Below are 17659 nucleotides of genomic sequence, written 5' to 3'. Positions count from 1 at the left end.
ATATACTCAAAAACAAACAAAACCAACGAGCCAAAAGGATCTTGTCGCGACAGAATATCAAGTTAACGAACAAAACAATTCTATTCAATACTTACCGTGGAAATTGATTCCTATAGAATTTTCAAGTTTACCAAAAGATTTACCTACTGAAGAATCACTTAAAAATAGAATATTTCCAGATCCGCGGAGACATATCTTGAGAAATTATCACAACTCCAATTCATAAAATTCGTTAGGCCTTGTATTAACACGTGGACGTGCTGTAAAGGTAGACCGAACCAACGAATCATCCCTTATATTACAAACTTCATTTACGATTGCTTGATTTTCCGGATTTAGCAATCGTAACATTATATTTTCACAGGTATGAAATGTAAATGCATTATGATGTCGCTAATCAGAAAAATATATTGCGTTGCAGAAAATGTTTAATGGCATATAAATTTAATCTATAAGACCATTTTTTTAGAAATGCATAAAGATATATACAAATTTTTAAATAAAATGTAATCTTGAACGCGAATAAGCGTCGTTAATGGTGTCCAGGTTGTTGAAGCCGTGTGGTAAACGTAAGAGGGGAGAGTGTGCTGTATTATTTACGTACCTCAGGCCGTGCGAACAACAGAGAGGATAATATGGTTCGAGCGAAACGTCAAAGCGTCGCTCGTTGCACACTTTTCTGGACACTCTGGACACCGAGACATTCCACGAAACTGAACTTCCACGTCCGACACCTAGATAGAGGAAACTACGGAGCGGAATACCTGGACACTCTGGACTTCTACATGGGATGCCTAGAAACAGGAAACTATGGAGCAGAACACCTGGACAGTCTAAACTTCCTCGCCCGACACCTAGATACAGGAAACTATGAAGCGGAATACCTGGACACCCTATATTTCTAAAAACTGTCACATAAAATACGAGGAACTATGTCGAAACACACATATACATACACCCATACACACGCGCTCCACATGAAAGCCTTAATAATTTTGTACTATTATGAAAGCAGCCTTATATTAACTGGAAATTCGGTGTGAACGGTAGCTTCACGTAAAAAGTGTATTTGATTGTGTTATGACTCGCAAATTACCAACACCATCCAGAGTACAAATAGGTAAAGAAGGCAAATTAGTCAGCGCCAGCTGTCGTGTAAAAAAGTAGATGGACGTGCGAAGACGACGACGACGACGACGACGACGACGACGACGACGACGACGACGACGACGACGACGACGACGACGACGACGACGACGACGACGACGACGACGACGACGACGACGACGACGACGACGACGACGACGACGACGACGACGACGACGACGACGACGACGACGACGACGACGACGACGACGACGACGACGACGACGACGACGACGACGACGACGACGACGACGACGACGACGACGACGACGACGACGACGACGACGACGACGACGACGACGACGACGACGACGACGACGACGACGACGACGACGACGACGACGACGACGACGACGACGACGACGACGACGACGACGACGACGACGACGACGACGACGACGACGACGACGACGACGACGACGACGACGACGACGACGACGACGACGACGACGACGACGACGACGACGACGACGACGACGACGACGACGACGACGACGACGACGACGACGACGACGACGACGACGACGACGACGACGACGACGACGACGACGACGACGACGACGACGACGACGACGACGACGACGACGACGACGACGACGACGACGACGACGACGACGACGACGACGACGACGACGACGACGACGACGACGACGACGACGACGACGACGACGACGACGACGACGACGACGACGACGACGACGACGACGACGACGACGACGACGACGACGACGACGACGACGACGACGACGACGACGACGACGACGACGACGACGACGAGGGACCTGAAATAAAATCATCTTGCTCGCCATGTAAAGACGTCCTGATCCCGTACACTAATCGTATTGAACTTGGTGGCAATCGCTTCAGAACCTTCAATTCCTATAGTGAATGTATCAATAAATGTTTCTCACATACAGCCGTTCATAATATATTTGAGTCGAAACACAGGTACAAGAGATGCTTCGAGTACAGTCTCAGCGGGCCGTACCCTGTACGGCGGGTTGCCTGTACTTGGCGTGAGACTCGACCGAGTTTCTTGATGGAGACTGAAGCAACAAGGACTCCTGGAAATCTGGATTTAGACGATCAACGACACTCCAAGAATTGGTAAAGAAAAATTGCTGTTATAAATGAATGCAATTTCCAATGTACTGTAGCATAATTCTTTTCCTTGACCCGACACCGTTAGTAAAACATACGAGAACGAACTATCTTTGAGAAACAACCTACGTTACCTTCGGCCGTCCACCCGTCGTTCGTGCATCCACAAGCCAGGCGAGCGCCAGCCAATTCTTTTTTCACCGGGAACTGACGAGCTGGTATAAACTAGGAGTTGGGGTGGAACAGGCCCAACTCCACCAAAACGAGAACTCTGACGGAACCTATCAGACGAGGCGATAGCTTAACAGATCCTGTCGATTTTTGGGGAAGCGTAAAATCGAGAAACGCAACCGTAGGTGCTTATCTTTGGGGTCGCGTAAAATCAGCAAACGCAACTCGATGCACGAATGGGAGCGGACGGTTACGGAAATGCACGGCCGCTGAGGCTGCCAGGTTTGAGGTAGAGAGGGTCGAAGTAAGAGTCTGGCAAATAGTGCGAGAGACAGAGAGCGACGAATCGAGAACGTATCAGAACGAATCTTAACTATCTATCGAGATCCCTTCAACAATTAATAAATTGGGAGTCCTCACCGGAGCTGGTGCAGCTAATCCGTGGAGGCCGAGAACTGTATCCAAAGGACACTCCGGTGAGCACTGCACTAAGGCACAGCACTACACCTCCGGAACACTCACAGAAATTCATATAATTGCCTGGATATCGCGAGAACAACGCGAGAACTGTACGAATCAAGAACTTGCTATACTGTAGCGAACACGGCAAGAAAAACTATCAACAGATAGCACGGGAGCACGATCCAGCCCGTGACACCTCGGTCGGTGCCCCGAGACAGACTGCTTTGACAACAGCCAAATCCGAGAACTAATCTTTCTGATTGGTCGAGAGTCTTGTAACCGATAATTCTTCTATCTCCTTCGAGGCGTCTCTTTAAACCAAATCGAGAGCGTTCCTTAACGAATCGGTACGTATCTTCTGGAGATCCTCCACGGCCGCTTCCCCAGGGCATCGGGCCACAGCTGGGCACCACATCCTTAACTCGGGCAGGAGGTTCCTCTCTTATCCTTAACCGTATCAAAACTATCTCCGCCCGCTCTACAGCCCTTTGCCCATCTCCAGCGGGGCGCCGGTATTTCATCCGGGCTTCTGCCGGCCCGTGGAGACGTCTCCGGAGGGTACTCTCCTCTGCCGGGCAACTCGGTACGTGGAGACTATCTCCCCACGGCAGATTCGAGCACCTCGACCTCAACTAAACAATAACGAAATCTTACGAGAGCCTTGACATAATTATACGAATCAACCCGAGAGCGTAGCTTCTGAGCAGGGTGGCGACCCGAAGGGAACCAGAAATCGAGAACGTTATCTGTATCGGTAACCGGAGCCGCCTTGGGACCGTGATTCGAAAAATCACGTCACAGTACATAGTGACAGGGCTAATATCCTCGATTTGAAAACGGGGTGAGGGGGGGGCGGAATTTACGTTAAAAAAGGGGATCCATACAAAATAGTTAAGAATTTAGTATCTGTAGATCAGGTCTAAACCCTGAATATTGTATGTGTTAAGAATCAACTAAGGAATCTCTAGTTTTTTATTTTAAGTGTATACAAGAGCCCCCCAGCTCTCACTTGCCTCTCTAGGTGTTCTAGAGGTCGCGCTGTTGGAAGCATCGTGGAGCTGTGATCGGATAATTTGCCTTGAGGATATGATTATATGATTAACAATTCTGATCCAGGTGTTACTCGATTAGAAAGAATAATGTCTAACTGAGGAGTTTTATCGAAAAAGGCTCGAAATTCGGTAAAAGTGTTGTCCAAACTCGTGGAAGTTATTATATATATACAATATATGTTGTAACAAAAATATTGCAGCAGACTCCCCTCGCTTTCTGGCTCGAGGTCCCCACAGGCCTTGAGTATTGCACTCTATAGTTAGTACTGTTAATCGCGTGTATTTAGTGTTCTAGGTCTATTACAATTAGCCGTAAGATCCCTCCCCTCCACCCTTTCCTCCCTGTCCCCATTCCCCGTAGGGCACTGGCTCGAGGACCATCATCGAGAACCGCTACCATGGACCACCTACGAGGACACATCATCCCTGGATGGAACGCGAGAGTGGCTGCGTTGCCTCGGCAACGGAAGGCAGGGATGGCATGGGCAGCGAGGAAACAGCTAATCGAGACTCCCGTGGGATGATGCCCGCCAGCCGCCACCATCGCCACAGAGATGCAGCCCCGGCGCAGTCCCGTCACACGGGTAGTAAAGAGGCCCGTGTGACAGCAGTGGAGTCCTCTCTCTCCAAAACCGCGAATGTGCCCGGGAGGAATCTTGACAGGCCTGGAGGCCGCTATGTTGACCGGTGCGCGACAGTCAGCCCGCGCGCCGGCGAAGCCAGCGCCGTGCCATCCGCTCGCGAGGCCCTGGAAGGCCCGTCAGCGAAAAGGACCAATGCCATGCCAACCCTGCCACGCCGGAACTGCCGATCAATGCCGGAGCGTGTAGCCCTCTCAACCGAGCAGATCCACCAACCACCGAGGCCCTGGAGGCCCATGGACGGAAACAAAGAGGACCGGAAATCGGCAAGAAATCTTCACTTCGAGCCAGGCAGCCGTAAAGATTGCGAGCGAACAGAGTGCGAATAGAGGATAGTGTGGAAAGCGTGAGTGAGTGCAAAGGATTATCAGTGTGACGAGAATTTCGCGTGAGTACTGAGTGATTGCGTTTCTTCCTTTTCTTGCCCCTTTTCCCTTATCCTATTTCTAGTATTTGCGCCGTAGATTTCGTAGGTCCCTTCATGACATCGCAAGCCATCCCCACGTGGGCCGGCATTCTAGTAGTTTCTTTTGCATTTCCGTCGGGCCTTCCGCCCTTAAGCTCAAGGCTGTGGTGTATTGCGTGCGCCCTAAATTCTAGTATCTTGCGTTCCCCCTTTTTCAGAAATCCTCCGTACCATCCCCCATCTACCCTTTGCCCATTTTCGCGTTCCCACCGAGGTATAAAAGTAGCCATTTTCGCGTTCGGGAACCTTCGTCCTGAGATCCCCTCACCTCTCCATCCGCTAGCCTTGCCATTCCCGTCCAGTAAACAAACGAGGACCTTTCGGGGTCACTCGTCGGTGCTACACCGTTACAGTAGCTGGCGCCCATAGATTGTTCGAGTCTTAGTCCCCAATTGACACCCCCCCGTCCCTCCTGCCACCCTGGCTCCATACCATTCCCTTCCATCCCCGAAGCCCCTCCTCACCTCCGAGTCCCTTTAAATTCTCCCGAGGCCGCGTGCGCTGTTAGCTTTTGTTTTATATTTCTTACCATCTATTTTCTTTGTACTACGACTTTACTTTATTAATTATATTCTTTTTTACTTTACACCGTGTTCCCCTTTCTTTTGCATTCCCCCTTCCCCGTGGCGTTGAGATAGCTAGTTTGCGCGGACTCTGGGCGCACATAATGTGCCCAGCACGTCACAATGTATATAAAAAATATATATATACAAAGTACGAAATGTGATAAACAAAAAATACGAATGGATTCGGCTCGTCCAGACGCATCTTTTATGTTCGAACCATTTTTTCGTACAAACATTGGATTTCATCATAAAAAATAACAACTTACTTTTTTCACCTGAAAAATCGCGTTAAATTCAATATTTTTTAAAACTAATACTTCATTTTCTCAGCTAATACTAGACCGAATCGTTTCGAATTTAAACTGTAGATCCATGACTCCTTAGCGAAGCCTATGATGTAGATCACAATGTTGTAGCGCCATCTTGTTGATAAATACTTTAATACAAAACAAAAACCGTGTTTTTCACATTTCATCTAGCGAGGAAGTTTTTCATTATGAAAGTCTCATCAAATGTCCCCTAAAAATGCTGGTCGTCAATGTTTGAGCAAGTTTTTAGCGAAGTTTGATCGCAGTTGATTGAAATTTATAAAAGTTGTCGCGAGTTAAAAAAAAGACTGCATTGCCGCGCGCCATCGTCGCCACGTCCGCCGCGCGCGGCTCGAACTGATGTATTCGTTTTCTTCAAACTGCAATTTTTCGGCTCACGTCACCAGATTTGATTCGAATTTCGACATGTTCAGGTACTCGACATTTTATGTATTCAACAGGCTTGAATTTTTTGGCTGCAACAATTTTGCCTGGGTACGAAACATATTCAGCTCCCTATTAAAAGAATTGTTCAAAGTTATAAATATGTACCAAAAATTTCTTATCATGAGACACTGAAAAAACCTTTAAAAGTTTCAAATTTTCAACATTTCAAATGTTTTGAAGTTTTAAATTATTTGTTGAAGGAATTGATTTAATTCGACGAATTTAATTTCACCATACCGGCCTCATTATATAAAATACTATAATGAACTGCTGCAAAACGATTTTAGAGCCTCTTGCGGCAGCATGCCTCGGCTCCGCCTCGTCCTGCAAACTCGCATTCGGCTCAAAATTCAGTTTGCATCCGTTTATTGATGTACTATTTTGAAAAAATATTGCATAGGACATCGATAGCATTCTTTAAAATTACGAACATGTACACATTTTTTATTTGATAGAATTGGACCAATTTTAATTTAAGTAAAGCCTAACAAGTAACAACTGAAGTAAGATCGGAAGAGAACAAAAATCTGCAATATGTAAATAGCTTACCGTAACTCAAGCGGTTTTATTGTTTTTATTATAATATTTTTCATTTGCTAACGATGATGCATCATCTGAATTTCGTTTCATACTCGATGAAAAGTTTGATAAATTCATGTTTTAATATTCTATTGTACTGAGTAATTTTTATACAAGGATAGACGTTCGCTTTCACGAGGATGGCGACTAATGAAGCTAACAAGAAAACCTTGATAGGTGCTCACCTCTGATTTTTTTCGTTTTCACGTATGTTGTAGTATTCGAAAAATTAAGCGACACGTGTTTTTTCATATCGGCCCAAATTAAATTTTTAGGCGTGAAAACCGCCTCTTAAATTGGGGTACTAAACACCCATTTAATTATTTCACATATAAAAGCGGTATCTTTCACAATGAAACTAATTGGAAAAATATCCTCACAATGAAAGATCAAAAATGTAATTTTCTCAAATTTGTCGAATAATTTTTAGAGGGGTAAACTACCCCCATATTGTTTTTCATTATACAAAATAGCCATAAGTGCAGTTTACTATTGGTAAGTTTTCATAAAAAAAAGGAACCTGTATTACATAAATTTACATTATCAGAAGTACGCGTTACATTATGAAAATGTGAATTACCAAGCAATTATTATAACAAATAGATTTATTAGACCAGCAAGCATCATCAGACTCTATTATTCATTGTATTTGGTACGGTAATAATGCTCTTCGAAGAAATGCTTAAAACACGAGGATTTTTTTCACCACGGATTTATTGCCATGTTTAAAATTAGATAATTGTTTATGTTTTACTGTAGAAAAGATGAAACTGATGAAATTGAACGTTCTAACTCAACGACGTTTAAAACAACAGTGAACGATTTTTCGCGATCAGTCAGCCTTCTTCCTATAAATAAAGACGCATGGGTCGACAAAAACACTCCGCAGCAACATCTAATTATATACATTGTTATGCCCCATGATAGGATTCACGCTATAGTTAATCTCCAGACGCAAAGTCAGCATTAGGCGAATGCCAAGGTTCGAATGCGAACCTTGTGAGCCACAGCAATCACTCGCAAAGTTTCTAGCTAGGAGTGAAGTCCTGGAGCGTATTTTATAGTGCGTGAATAATTAGTATCATTGGGCCTTTTACCATTTGATTTGTGTTACCTTCGTATTTACATTATACCAATTTCAATAAACTATAATCGTTCTTTATATAATTCTAAATCGGTGCAATTATTTATTTGTGATCCTAAAGAACTCATAACGGCATAACAACATATAAAAATAATAAGATTCCATAGTGAAAAGATTTGAATTTTTACGATGAAATTTTTGTTTCGTGGACAACATGTTTAAAGGTTATCCGTCTAAATATGCACCTTTAACGAAAGTAAGTCGACGCTTTATAAGCTCAATGTCTATAGGCACTCAAATTACATTTGAAATAAATGCTTCCCAACGTAAGGCATCTTCTAAAAGTGTCAACTTATGTAATATAAGTTTCCTATAATCCTTTATTGTACGGAAACATACCAACAGTGAACTGCACTTATGGTGGTTTTGTATAATGAAAAATAATTTTGGGGTAGTTCACCCTCATAAAAATTATTCGAGAAATTTCAGAAAATCATATTTTTGATCTCTTATTGTGAAGAAATTTTTCCAGTTTCTTTCGTTCGCAAAAATTACTTTATTTAAGAAATGCATAATAAAATGTACTTGGGGTGGTTACCCCCTAGAAAATAACTTTTTGCAAAAATGCAAAATACGTCAATTTTATTTAATTATCGCGAGAAACGTATATTTTATTTCAAATTTTTTGGCTCGAATTTACTCCTGTTTGGCAATTTTTTTTATAATAAAAAAAAATTTTGGAGTAGTTTACCTCCCTAAAAATTATTCGACAAATTTGAAAAATTCACATTTTTGATCTCTCATTGTGAGGAAATTTTTCCAATAGGTTTCATTGTGAAAGATACCGCTTTTATATGTGAAATAATTAAATGGGTGTTTAGTACCTCAATTTTCAGGGTCGGTTTTCACGCCCAAAAATTTAATTTGGGCCGATAAGAAAAAACACGTGTCGCTTAGTTTTTCGAGTAATTTCACATATGTGAAAACGAATAAAATCAGAGGTGGACACCTACCAAGGTTTCCTTGTAAGTAAAACAAGGACCTCAGGAACTATTGTTATATCCTAAAGCGGATGTACTCCAGTAAATGTAATCTGTACATTCTTTTCGGCACATCAAACTTTTTAATTGCCTCATGTAAATCCTAGAACGTTGAGTAGCAGGCCACACACTCACACCACATAGCAGCGAGGTATGAAGCAAGACTCTTCCTTTGCAAATTCATCAATTATGCGGTGCATTGTCCCCAAAATTAGAGCTAATGCACCTACGGTATTCGGGACCGATGATCAGTCTGTCGTGAATGTTGGTAACCGACGGAACTCCTCTAGAAGCTACCGTCGAAATCATCGAGTCTTGCTCGTTCCTCTACGAGTAGTATCTTACGTGCCTTCGACTCCTTGTGACCAATCCTTCCTACCCGAGAGTCAGAGAAGTCACCGCGGTGAGCGTTCGTATCAATCTTTCGCAAGTGCAATGACAGACATCAGAGTGCATAGGAAAAAATTCATACTGTGAAACCCTTCTCAATTCTTCAAACCAATAATCTAATCACAATTTGCGTAAGTTAACAAATTCTTTATATGTAATCTAACTGTAACGAATTGATGGTGCTCCTTGCTTCTCATTCGAATCCACAATACCAATAAATAATCCACTCTTCGAAGCAACCCGATCTACGACTCTTTCAACAACCTTATTCCATCCCCAATAACACAGATACAGATACGCCTAGCCTTTAAATGGTAGTCCACAATGAAAATATATCTACGCCCTAGCAGCTTCACTAGCTAAGGCTTAACACTATAAATATTGGTAAACAAAAAACGAACAGAAATACTCGAGTTTCGTTTGTTTTAAGAAAAATGTAGGACCTCTTGCTCTTTTTTATTGTACGGTTGTTCCCACTTTCCTTTGTGCTCGCACGCGCCGATGCAACTGCAATTCGTCATTAGTTAAAATTGAAATAAAATGTTGCTCGATACTTTCCAACAATTATCTTCGCTAGAGGTTCGAGAAAACACGCTCGACATTCGAATCAAATCTGTTGATATGGAGCCGAAAAATTGCAGTTTGAAGAAAACAAATACATCAATCCGGGCCGCGCGCGGCGGACATCGCGACGACGGCGCGGCGCGGCAATGCAATCTTTTCTTTAACTCGCGACAAATTTTATAATTTTCAATCAATTGCGATCAAATTTTGATAAAAACTTGTTCAAACGTTGACGACCAGCATTTTTAGGGAGCATTTGATGAGACTTTCATAATGAAAAACTTCCTCGCTAGATGAAATGTGAAAAACATGGTTTTTGTTTTGAATTAAAATATTTATCAGCAATATGGCGCTGCAATATTGTGATCCACATCATAGGCTTCGCCAAGAAGTCATGGATCTACAGTTTAAATTTGAAGCGATTCGGCCTAGTATTAGCTGAGAAAACGAAGTTTTAGTTTTAAAAAGGATTGAATTTAACGCGTTTTTTTCAGGTTTAATAAGTAAGTTTTAATTGTTTATCTTGAAGACCAATGTTTGTACCAAAAACATGGTTCGAACATAAAAGATGTATCTGGAAGAATCGAATCCAGTCGTATTTTTTGTTTACCATATTTCGTACTTTGTATTTTCCATGATTTTGGACAACACTTTTACCGACTTTCGGGCGCATATCGCCTTTTTCGATAAAACTCCTCAACTTATCTTTAAAACAACTATTTAAAGAACGAACTGGGACAATCAGAATAATAATTCATTATTAGACATTATAATGCCCAGTGAGAAATGTCGTGTTGTAAGGTCAGGTATATTGAGTTCGCATGGAATCAGTGATCATGACGTAATATTTAGTATGCGAAAAGTAATTAAAATGAGAGAACGTAAGAAATTTGTATATGGACGCACTTTTAAAAATGCTGATGTAGCATATGCTGATAATCTGGCCAGTTAAAGTAACTGCGGGAACCAATGTGATTGCATAAGTGTTGATAAGAAGCTTCGAAAATGCAAGGAATTAATAATTCAAGTTGCTGACCAAGTTGCGCCGATGAAACGTATGACGAAACCGCATAACCCATGAATCATTGACACGATTAAAAAATGATACAATTGCGGAATTACGCGTGTACGCATTTCTTGAAATGGAGAAGTGACGCGTATTGGGTAATATATAGAATCTACAGGAATTATGTTACTGCTAAAAGTAAAAAAGAGAAGTCCACATGTTATATACAAGATTGGATAAGAATAAGTCGGACTGTGATCTATGGGGGTCAAAATGCAAAGCAGTTACGAAAATGTTGCTAATCTCACTCACCATAAAGAAGATTTCGGTTTAGATGCAGAATGGCACTTCTTCCCAACTTCGCATGGCAAAGGTGCGTGCGATAGCTTGGGAGGAACGTTGAAAAGATTAGCTGCTAGAGCCAGTCTGCGAAGAACAAACGATCCAATACAAACGCCAAGACAATTATTTGAATTAGCAACTAAAGCTCTCCCTAAAATAACATTACAATTCGTAGAAAATTATGATTGTTCAGAAGAAGAGAAAAAGTTGAAGGCAAGATTCGATAAGGCTTTAACTATCACGAAAAGTAAAGCATTAGCGAAGCATTTTTCTTTGCAAGAACATTCAACAGAATGTCAGTATTATAAAATGATTAAATCTCTTGTTACACGTTAAATATCTTGCTACATCTATTATTGTCACATTGCTTCAAATAGTATACGGGCTTGAATTTAAACATTCTTTGGTCTCTTGGATAGTTGTAATATGTGAGTAAATTTATTGATTAAAACACATTATTTATAAAATAATTACTTCAATGCATATTCCATTAACATTTGGGAGTACTCAAAGTTTTCTTATTTAAAAAAATGGAAGCACTAAAAAGACTGTTGTAAGTAAGTTAAACATTGTAAGATTTTTGAAACTGTGCGTACTTGTAATTTGTGAAAATATTCTACAGAAATATACCTTTATTTAAACGATAAACTAGTTTCCACTATTCTTGAACGACAAATCGCGTAAGCATCTCCAGGAACGCTGGTCGCGGCTTGACTCAGAAACGTTTTAGCACGTCAAGCTATGATCCACGCGCGACGCGCACGCCGCGCACTAGAAAATATTTAATATTTTCGGATCTAATAAAGTCTCCACATTTCTTAAGTGTGGGTTTTTTAGATTAAAACATACTGCACACGATAGTATTTTTTTAAATGTTATTCATTGAGGGGGCAAATGTAAAATAATTGTTTAAACAATAAAATTGTTAATAACTTTTTTAAATAACAGAATGAAGATCATTTACATATTCATTAAAGAGCTAACATAACACGGTAAGGAATTAAAAAAAAAACGAAATCGATTGAATGAGTAAAACCAGAAATAATGAATTTTATATACATGAGTAATTATCATTTCTTCGATTATCATTGAAATTAAAAATAAATATACCTATCAAAAAAAAATGTTCTCTCAAAAATCGTGATACAGGAGTCACATTATTTCTTGAATAGAAGCTGTAAAAAAATTTTCATGAGAATCTAAATTCTACAGTCGAAAAAAGTGTTCGATTTGTAAAAGAATACCTCATATAACTGATTCACGCCCTTTGTCTGTAACATCTTGAAAATAAAGACGCTATTATTATTATTATTATTATTATTATTATTGCTGTTGCTGTCGTCGTCGTCGTCGTCGTCGTCGTCGTTGTTGCTGCTGCTGCTGCTGCTGTTGTTGTTATTATTATTATTATTATTATTATTATTATTATTATTATTATTATTAAACCGCGCCAGATCCTGGGAAAAAACTTCTAACGTAAGAGTTAGCTCCAAATCTGTAAGAACCTCTCAAGCTCTCTATGATTAAGTAAAGACGTTTTATTGAGCACGATACTTTTTACTCTGTATCTCATCTAACTTCAGTCATAACTTTTCGACCAGAAGAATAGAGGCAGCTCATTCCGTTTACCTCACGAAACACAAATATTTAATATGTGTTGATGATATTGTAATGCTAGCATATTCGTTGATGGGTCTAAAGCGATGTTGAAATGTCTCGAGCAATACTGTCAGGAGAACCTTCTAAAATTAAATACTGAAATATTGGACGTAGTTTTCCATGAAGGTACCTAAGTATACGTTTATACATGAAGTATGTAAATCCGAGATCATCAAAGAATTTTTCTTCCTTGGCGTAGTATTCTCCACATCAGACTAATTCGGAACTGCAGAAAAAAACAGACAGGTTGTGACGTAGCATATTTACCCCGCCCGTTAGAGTAAGGTAATCAGTGCGAGCTACACCGGGAACTCAATGACGAGGCGAACTCGTTAGACGAGAGGCAATGCCAATGCATCAAGTAGCCCAGAACGTATTCTAATCCACGTGATTTTATTTTATTTTAAACGATACTACCTATGTTGTGACGTGGTGGATTTCACTCGTTCATGTCCTTGGCGGAAAATCACGCCGAAACGCGAGAGTGGCGTAAGGCCACGGCAAAAGTCCAGACAGGATCCACCGATCGCAAGGGCCAATGAAAGCATATGACATGATATTTGATTATTTTCTGTTGTTTCGCTGTGTACTCTGCCGGAGTTCGAATAGATCGCTCGCTTGCCGTGCCCGTAAAGACTCGGAGAGACAGAGAGATGGACGAGCCAGCAGGAGTTCCAGGAGGAGGGAGTTGCGATGCGCGAGGGTCGACACTCGAATTATCTCTGGAGAGCAACTCTACTGGCCCAGGAGGCGCGCGCAGCGCGGGACAGGTGTGACGTCACGCGGCGGCAACGCGCCCTACCCGGCTGAGACTCAACCACGACGACTGGAAGTGGCGTGCACAGCGCTCAACAAATGAGCACCGCTAACGACCCCTGTGGCCTAACACGCACCGTTAGCTTTCGCATAATTATATTTCCGCGAGTTGGGAATCCAGGGACGCCTGGTGCACCTTCGCATGATGACAAAGGAAACTCGTCGTAGGACCGATATTTATGAATTGTCCACAATTTAATAAGCAAATTATTAATTTTCGCGATGACATCTTCGAAGATGGCGCGTGGCGAAGATTCTGGGTTGGACGGATTCGTCCGCAGGGCGAATCGCCGCCCATTGACCTAAGGGAGGGGGTGCTATCCTTCACGCGAAGACAGCGCGTGAAGATCGGAAATCTATCCTGCTTGGACACGCGATGTCGCCGCACGTTTTGCTGATTTGCTTGGAAGTTTATACGCAAATGCACATAGTGCTGAGAGGCAGCAGCTTGGGTTTTCTTGGATTACGCGAACAAGGGAACGCCACGGTAAGCGAGTACATTTGACTTTTGTGAGCGATGTATTTTTGTGCAGATCTTGGAATTTGGTTTTGTTGCTTCGTGATTTGACTGTGCGTGCAAAGGACACGCGGAGGGGCGACCCCCCACTTTGATTTTGACTAAGGCACGAAGGTCCGTCGACGGGCAGGATTCACTGATTTGATCTTTTGCTTCGATATTCTGGAATAGAAATTGTGTAATGTATTTCCGAATTGTTTCATGTCGTCCCGCCCGTAAGGAAGCTGTAATTCTTGATTGTGCAACGCGTAGAATGCGTACAGGTCCTTGACGGTCAGTTATCGTGTTGCGGTGAACGCATGAGCCGCGTCACAATTTGATTTTAAATTTGTCAGGTACGCAAAGTACCAAGTAATATTTTTCTTTTAATTGTACTTCTGTTATCGTTTTTTGATGTTCAATTCCATTACTAATTTTTTCTTGTAATTATCATTTCGGTATTATACAAAATCGTTGCGCTTCGCGCTGCCGATTTTCTTTAATAAACCGAAACTTTTGATGTTATATTGAAGCCCCCGAATTCTTTTGTGTGTCGCGTGACTGTTTGACCTAACCAACCTATTGTTCCGAATCCCGACGCCTCCTCGATCGCGTAAAAGACGTCACAATTTATAGGACGGCCACCTAGACAGAGATGACGGAGAAACGTTAACGAATAGTTTCGTCCGCCGCCCAATCACGACCGTTGTTCCCGAGTATTTGCAGCCCCTAGTGAAATACCCCCGATTTAGTTGTGTTCGAGATTGCCAACAGGCTATAGGCTCTTACTATGTTCCTAGAAACTTCACTGACCATCCAGGGGCTTCGGGGTCAGCCTGGCGCTGTGCATCGAAAGTTTATTGAGAGTGGATGTGAACCCTGTCCTCGGGAGCAACAGAAAACCGTGGTTTCCTAGAAAATTGGAGTAGCGTAACTGCACGGCTGATAAGGCAATCCCGGCCAATTCGGATACCGATTAAGGGATAGCCCGCTCAGTTGTCAATTCGCGCAGTAGGTCTTTGAAATTACAGTTTGCTTGAAATTAGTTCTGATGTAACCGTCGTACCCATTAGTGCGGAACATTTAGGGAGCCATTATTGAGTAACCAACAGAAAGTAATTAAAGAACCGTATAAGATTGTATAATATGTAACTGTACTCGTTGCGGGACTTACGTTGTTTGGGAAACAGCCGTATAACGGGGTGGCAATGTATACGTAAGTCATAGTAGAATATTCTGAATCCTTACTGCCTCATTGTTGTCTCCTACAAGAAAGTTCCATTAGAGTGGACTATCGCATTTAGGCGACGCGGAAAGTCCAGGATTGTTTTCCTTAGCGACAAAACTTTAGTAGTAGTAAATTATATATAAAATTTCATGAATTTAATTTGTATTTTTGTATTGCGTCCGTATCCCGTTTCAGAGTCATCCAGAATGGGTGGGGTGAATCTTCCAGGTTACCTCTTGTCTCCATTTTGAGAATAACTATTATTTATTTATTTAAATTGTTAATGTATTGCGTTTTGTCCATGTCACAGGATCGCATAAATATCCGCGAACGCACCAGCCAGCTTTACGGTATAATCAGTGAAATTTGATATTTGCGAAACTTTCTATTTTTCTCTGTATTTATATACTTTTATTTAATACATTTACTTTCAGTTCCGTTTAAAGTAATCTGTGCGCGTCCTTCTTTCAAGTTTTTGTAAAGTCTGTCCCCTGCCCGTCTTTGAGACCACACGATCGCCGCTACGGTTGCAGAATAGAGTAACAAACCCCTTTCTCCTATAATTGAGCTTGTCGGGATACCGCGTCCGACCGGAGAAAATTCGAAAGGGAATTTTAAGTCGGTTGAAAGAATTTGAAGAGCGCGAGAAGAGGGAAGGTATTGTATATTTCTCCGGGGCGGAAATATCTAGCGCCAAAAGCTTTGCTCCGACTCCCCTCTCTCCTAATAACGTCGAGATTATTTGAGTTCAATTGATACCTTATTCTCATTATTCATAATAACGTTCATCCTCCCTAAATTCTGGGTGGGATTATAATTGTAGCATTACAAGGTTTGGCATTACCATTGTAACTGCAGCACTTAAATTACTCTCCGCTATAGAGTCAGACTCGTGGGAAATGAAAGAAACTTTACTCCAGGGACTAGTTATTAGTGATCTAATGTATGGAGTAAAGGTGTGGGAGCCGCGAAAGGTAGAACATTTTTTTAAGAAAATGCGCTATCTCCATTGATTCTGAGCTACGTGGCGATTCGAATTCAGATAGGGACGACGCCGCTTGCACTTCTAGTCTTAAAAATGGGATAACTTGTATATTTTTCATACTAATTGCACAAAGGAAGAATTTTATTGGCCAAACCTGATACCACGTGAAGTACATGCTTCGGGTGTTAAGCCATCCATCTTTGTCCATCTGCAAAAATCAATATGGCTGCCATCATTTGGCTATATAAATCAAAGCAGAATATACCAAGAATTTTAAGTCGGTATGTAATGATTCATGTGATTTAAATGAGGAGATATAAAAATTATACTTACTCAGGAGAAATTAAATCAGATTCTGTTTCATATAGCTCTGGCAATCGTTCCAAACCCAAATACTCTCTGCGCATTCTGTCGATGTCATGTTTCAATGGTTGGTAGTCATTATTGTGAATCAATTTTGCAGTTTCTCTGGCCCTATTCCGCGCTTCTTCAGCTTGCTTTATTACAGTTTCCATCTAAAATCAATTTTTGTTAAATTTCGTATATATTCAGAAACACTTGTAATTTATTCAACACACTGATATACAGGGTGTTCCGAAATTACCTGACCAACTGGGTATGACGGTGTTCGGGAGGCGCCACTGATCGCGAAAATGACCTTCCTTTTGTCCGGAAGATCATAGTTTTTTAAACGGGAGCAGGTCAAAGTTGACCAATCAGAGCGAAGCGTCAAGAGAAACGCAGGCACCTACGAACTCTGAGTTTTCTTCCCTCGATTTTATTTCTCGGTGGCTTCGGGTAGGATGGCGTCATTCGAAAACATGCCTATTGGATGTCACTCACTGAGAACGGAGGTTCTCAGTTGAAGAAATATAAGAAATAAGTCAAGTGGCATTATCATAGGACATTGTAGTTTTCAGTTAGTGCTTGACTATTCAACTGAGAACCTCTGTTCTCACGAAGTGATATCCAATGGCATGTCTTCGGCTGACTTCATCCTGCCCGAAGCCACCGAGAAATAAAATCGAGGGAAGAAAACTCAGAGTTCCTAGGTGCCTGCGTTTCTCTTGACGCCTCGCTCTGATTGCTCAACTTTGACCTGCTCCCATT

General features: G+C 41.7%; 1 protein-coding gene across 7 annotated transcripts in view; it reads right to left on the bottom strand.

Annotated features, from left to right (window-relative positions):
* LOC107266010 (zinc finger C4H2 domain-containing protein) overlaps window positions 1–17064 on the bottom strand; it is a gene marked incomplete at its 5' end in the record, with an annotated part of 45290 nt that extends 28226 nt beyond the window's left edge. For 5 of the 7 annotated variants that reach the window (XM_025083262.1, XM_025083263.1, XM_025083264.1 and 2 more), the window contains 2 exon segments: window positions 16704–16775; window positions 16883–17064. In XM_025083262.1, coding sequence (XP_024939030.1) covers window positions 16704–16775; window positions 16883–17064 — 254 coding nt within the window. 7 annotated transcript variants of the gene reach the window in all.
* Between the last annotated feature and the right edge of the window lie 595 nt (window positions 17065–17659).

Source organism: Cephus cinctus, unplaced genomic scaffold (assembly GCF_000341935.2).
Source record: "Cephus cinctus unplaced genomic scaffold, Ccin1 Ccin1_scaffold0276, whole genome shotgun sequence".
Taxonomy (NCBI): domain Eukaryota; kingdom Metazoa; phylum Arthropoda; class Insecta; order Hymenoptera; family Cephidae; genus Cephus; species Cephus cinctus.
Note: the sequence above shows the minus strand (reverse complement) of the source record. Positions and strands in the feature narration are given on the sequence as shown.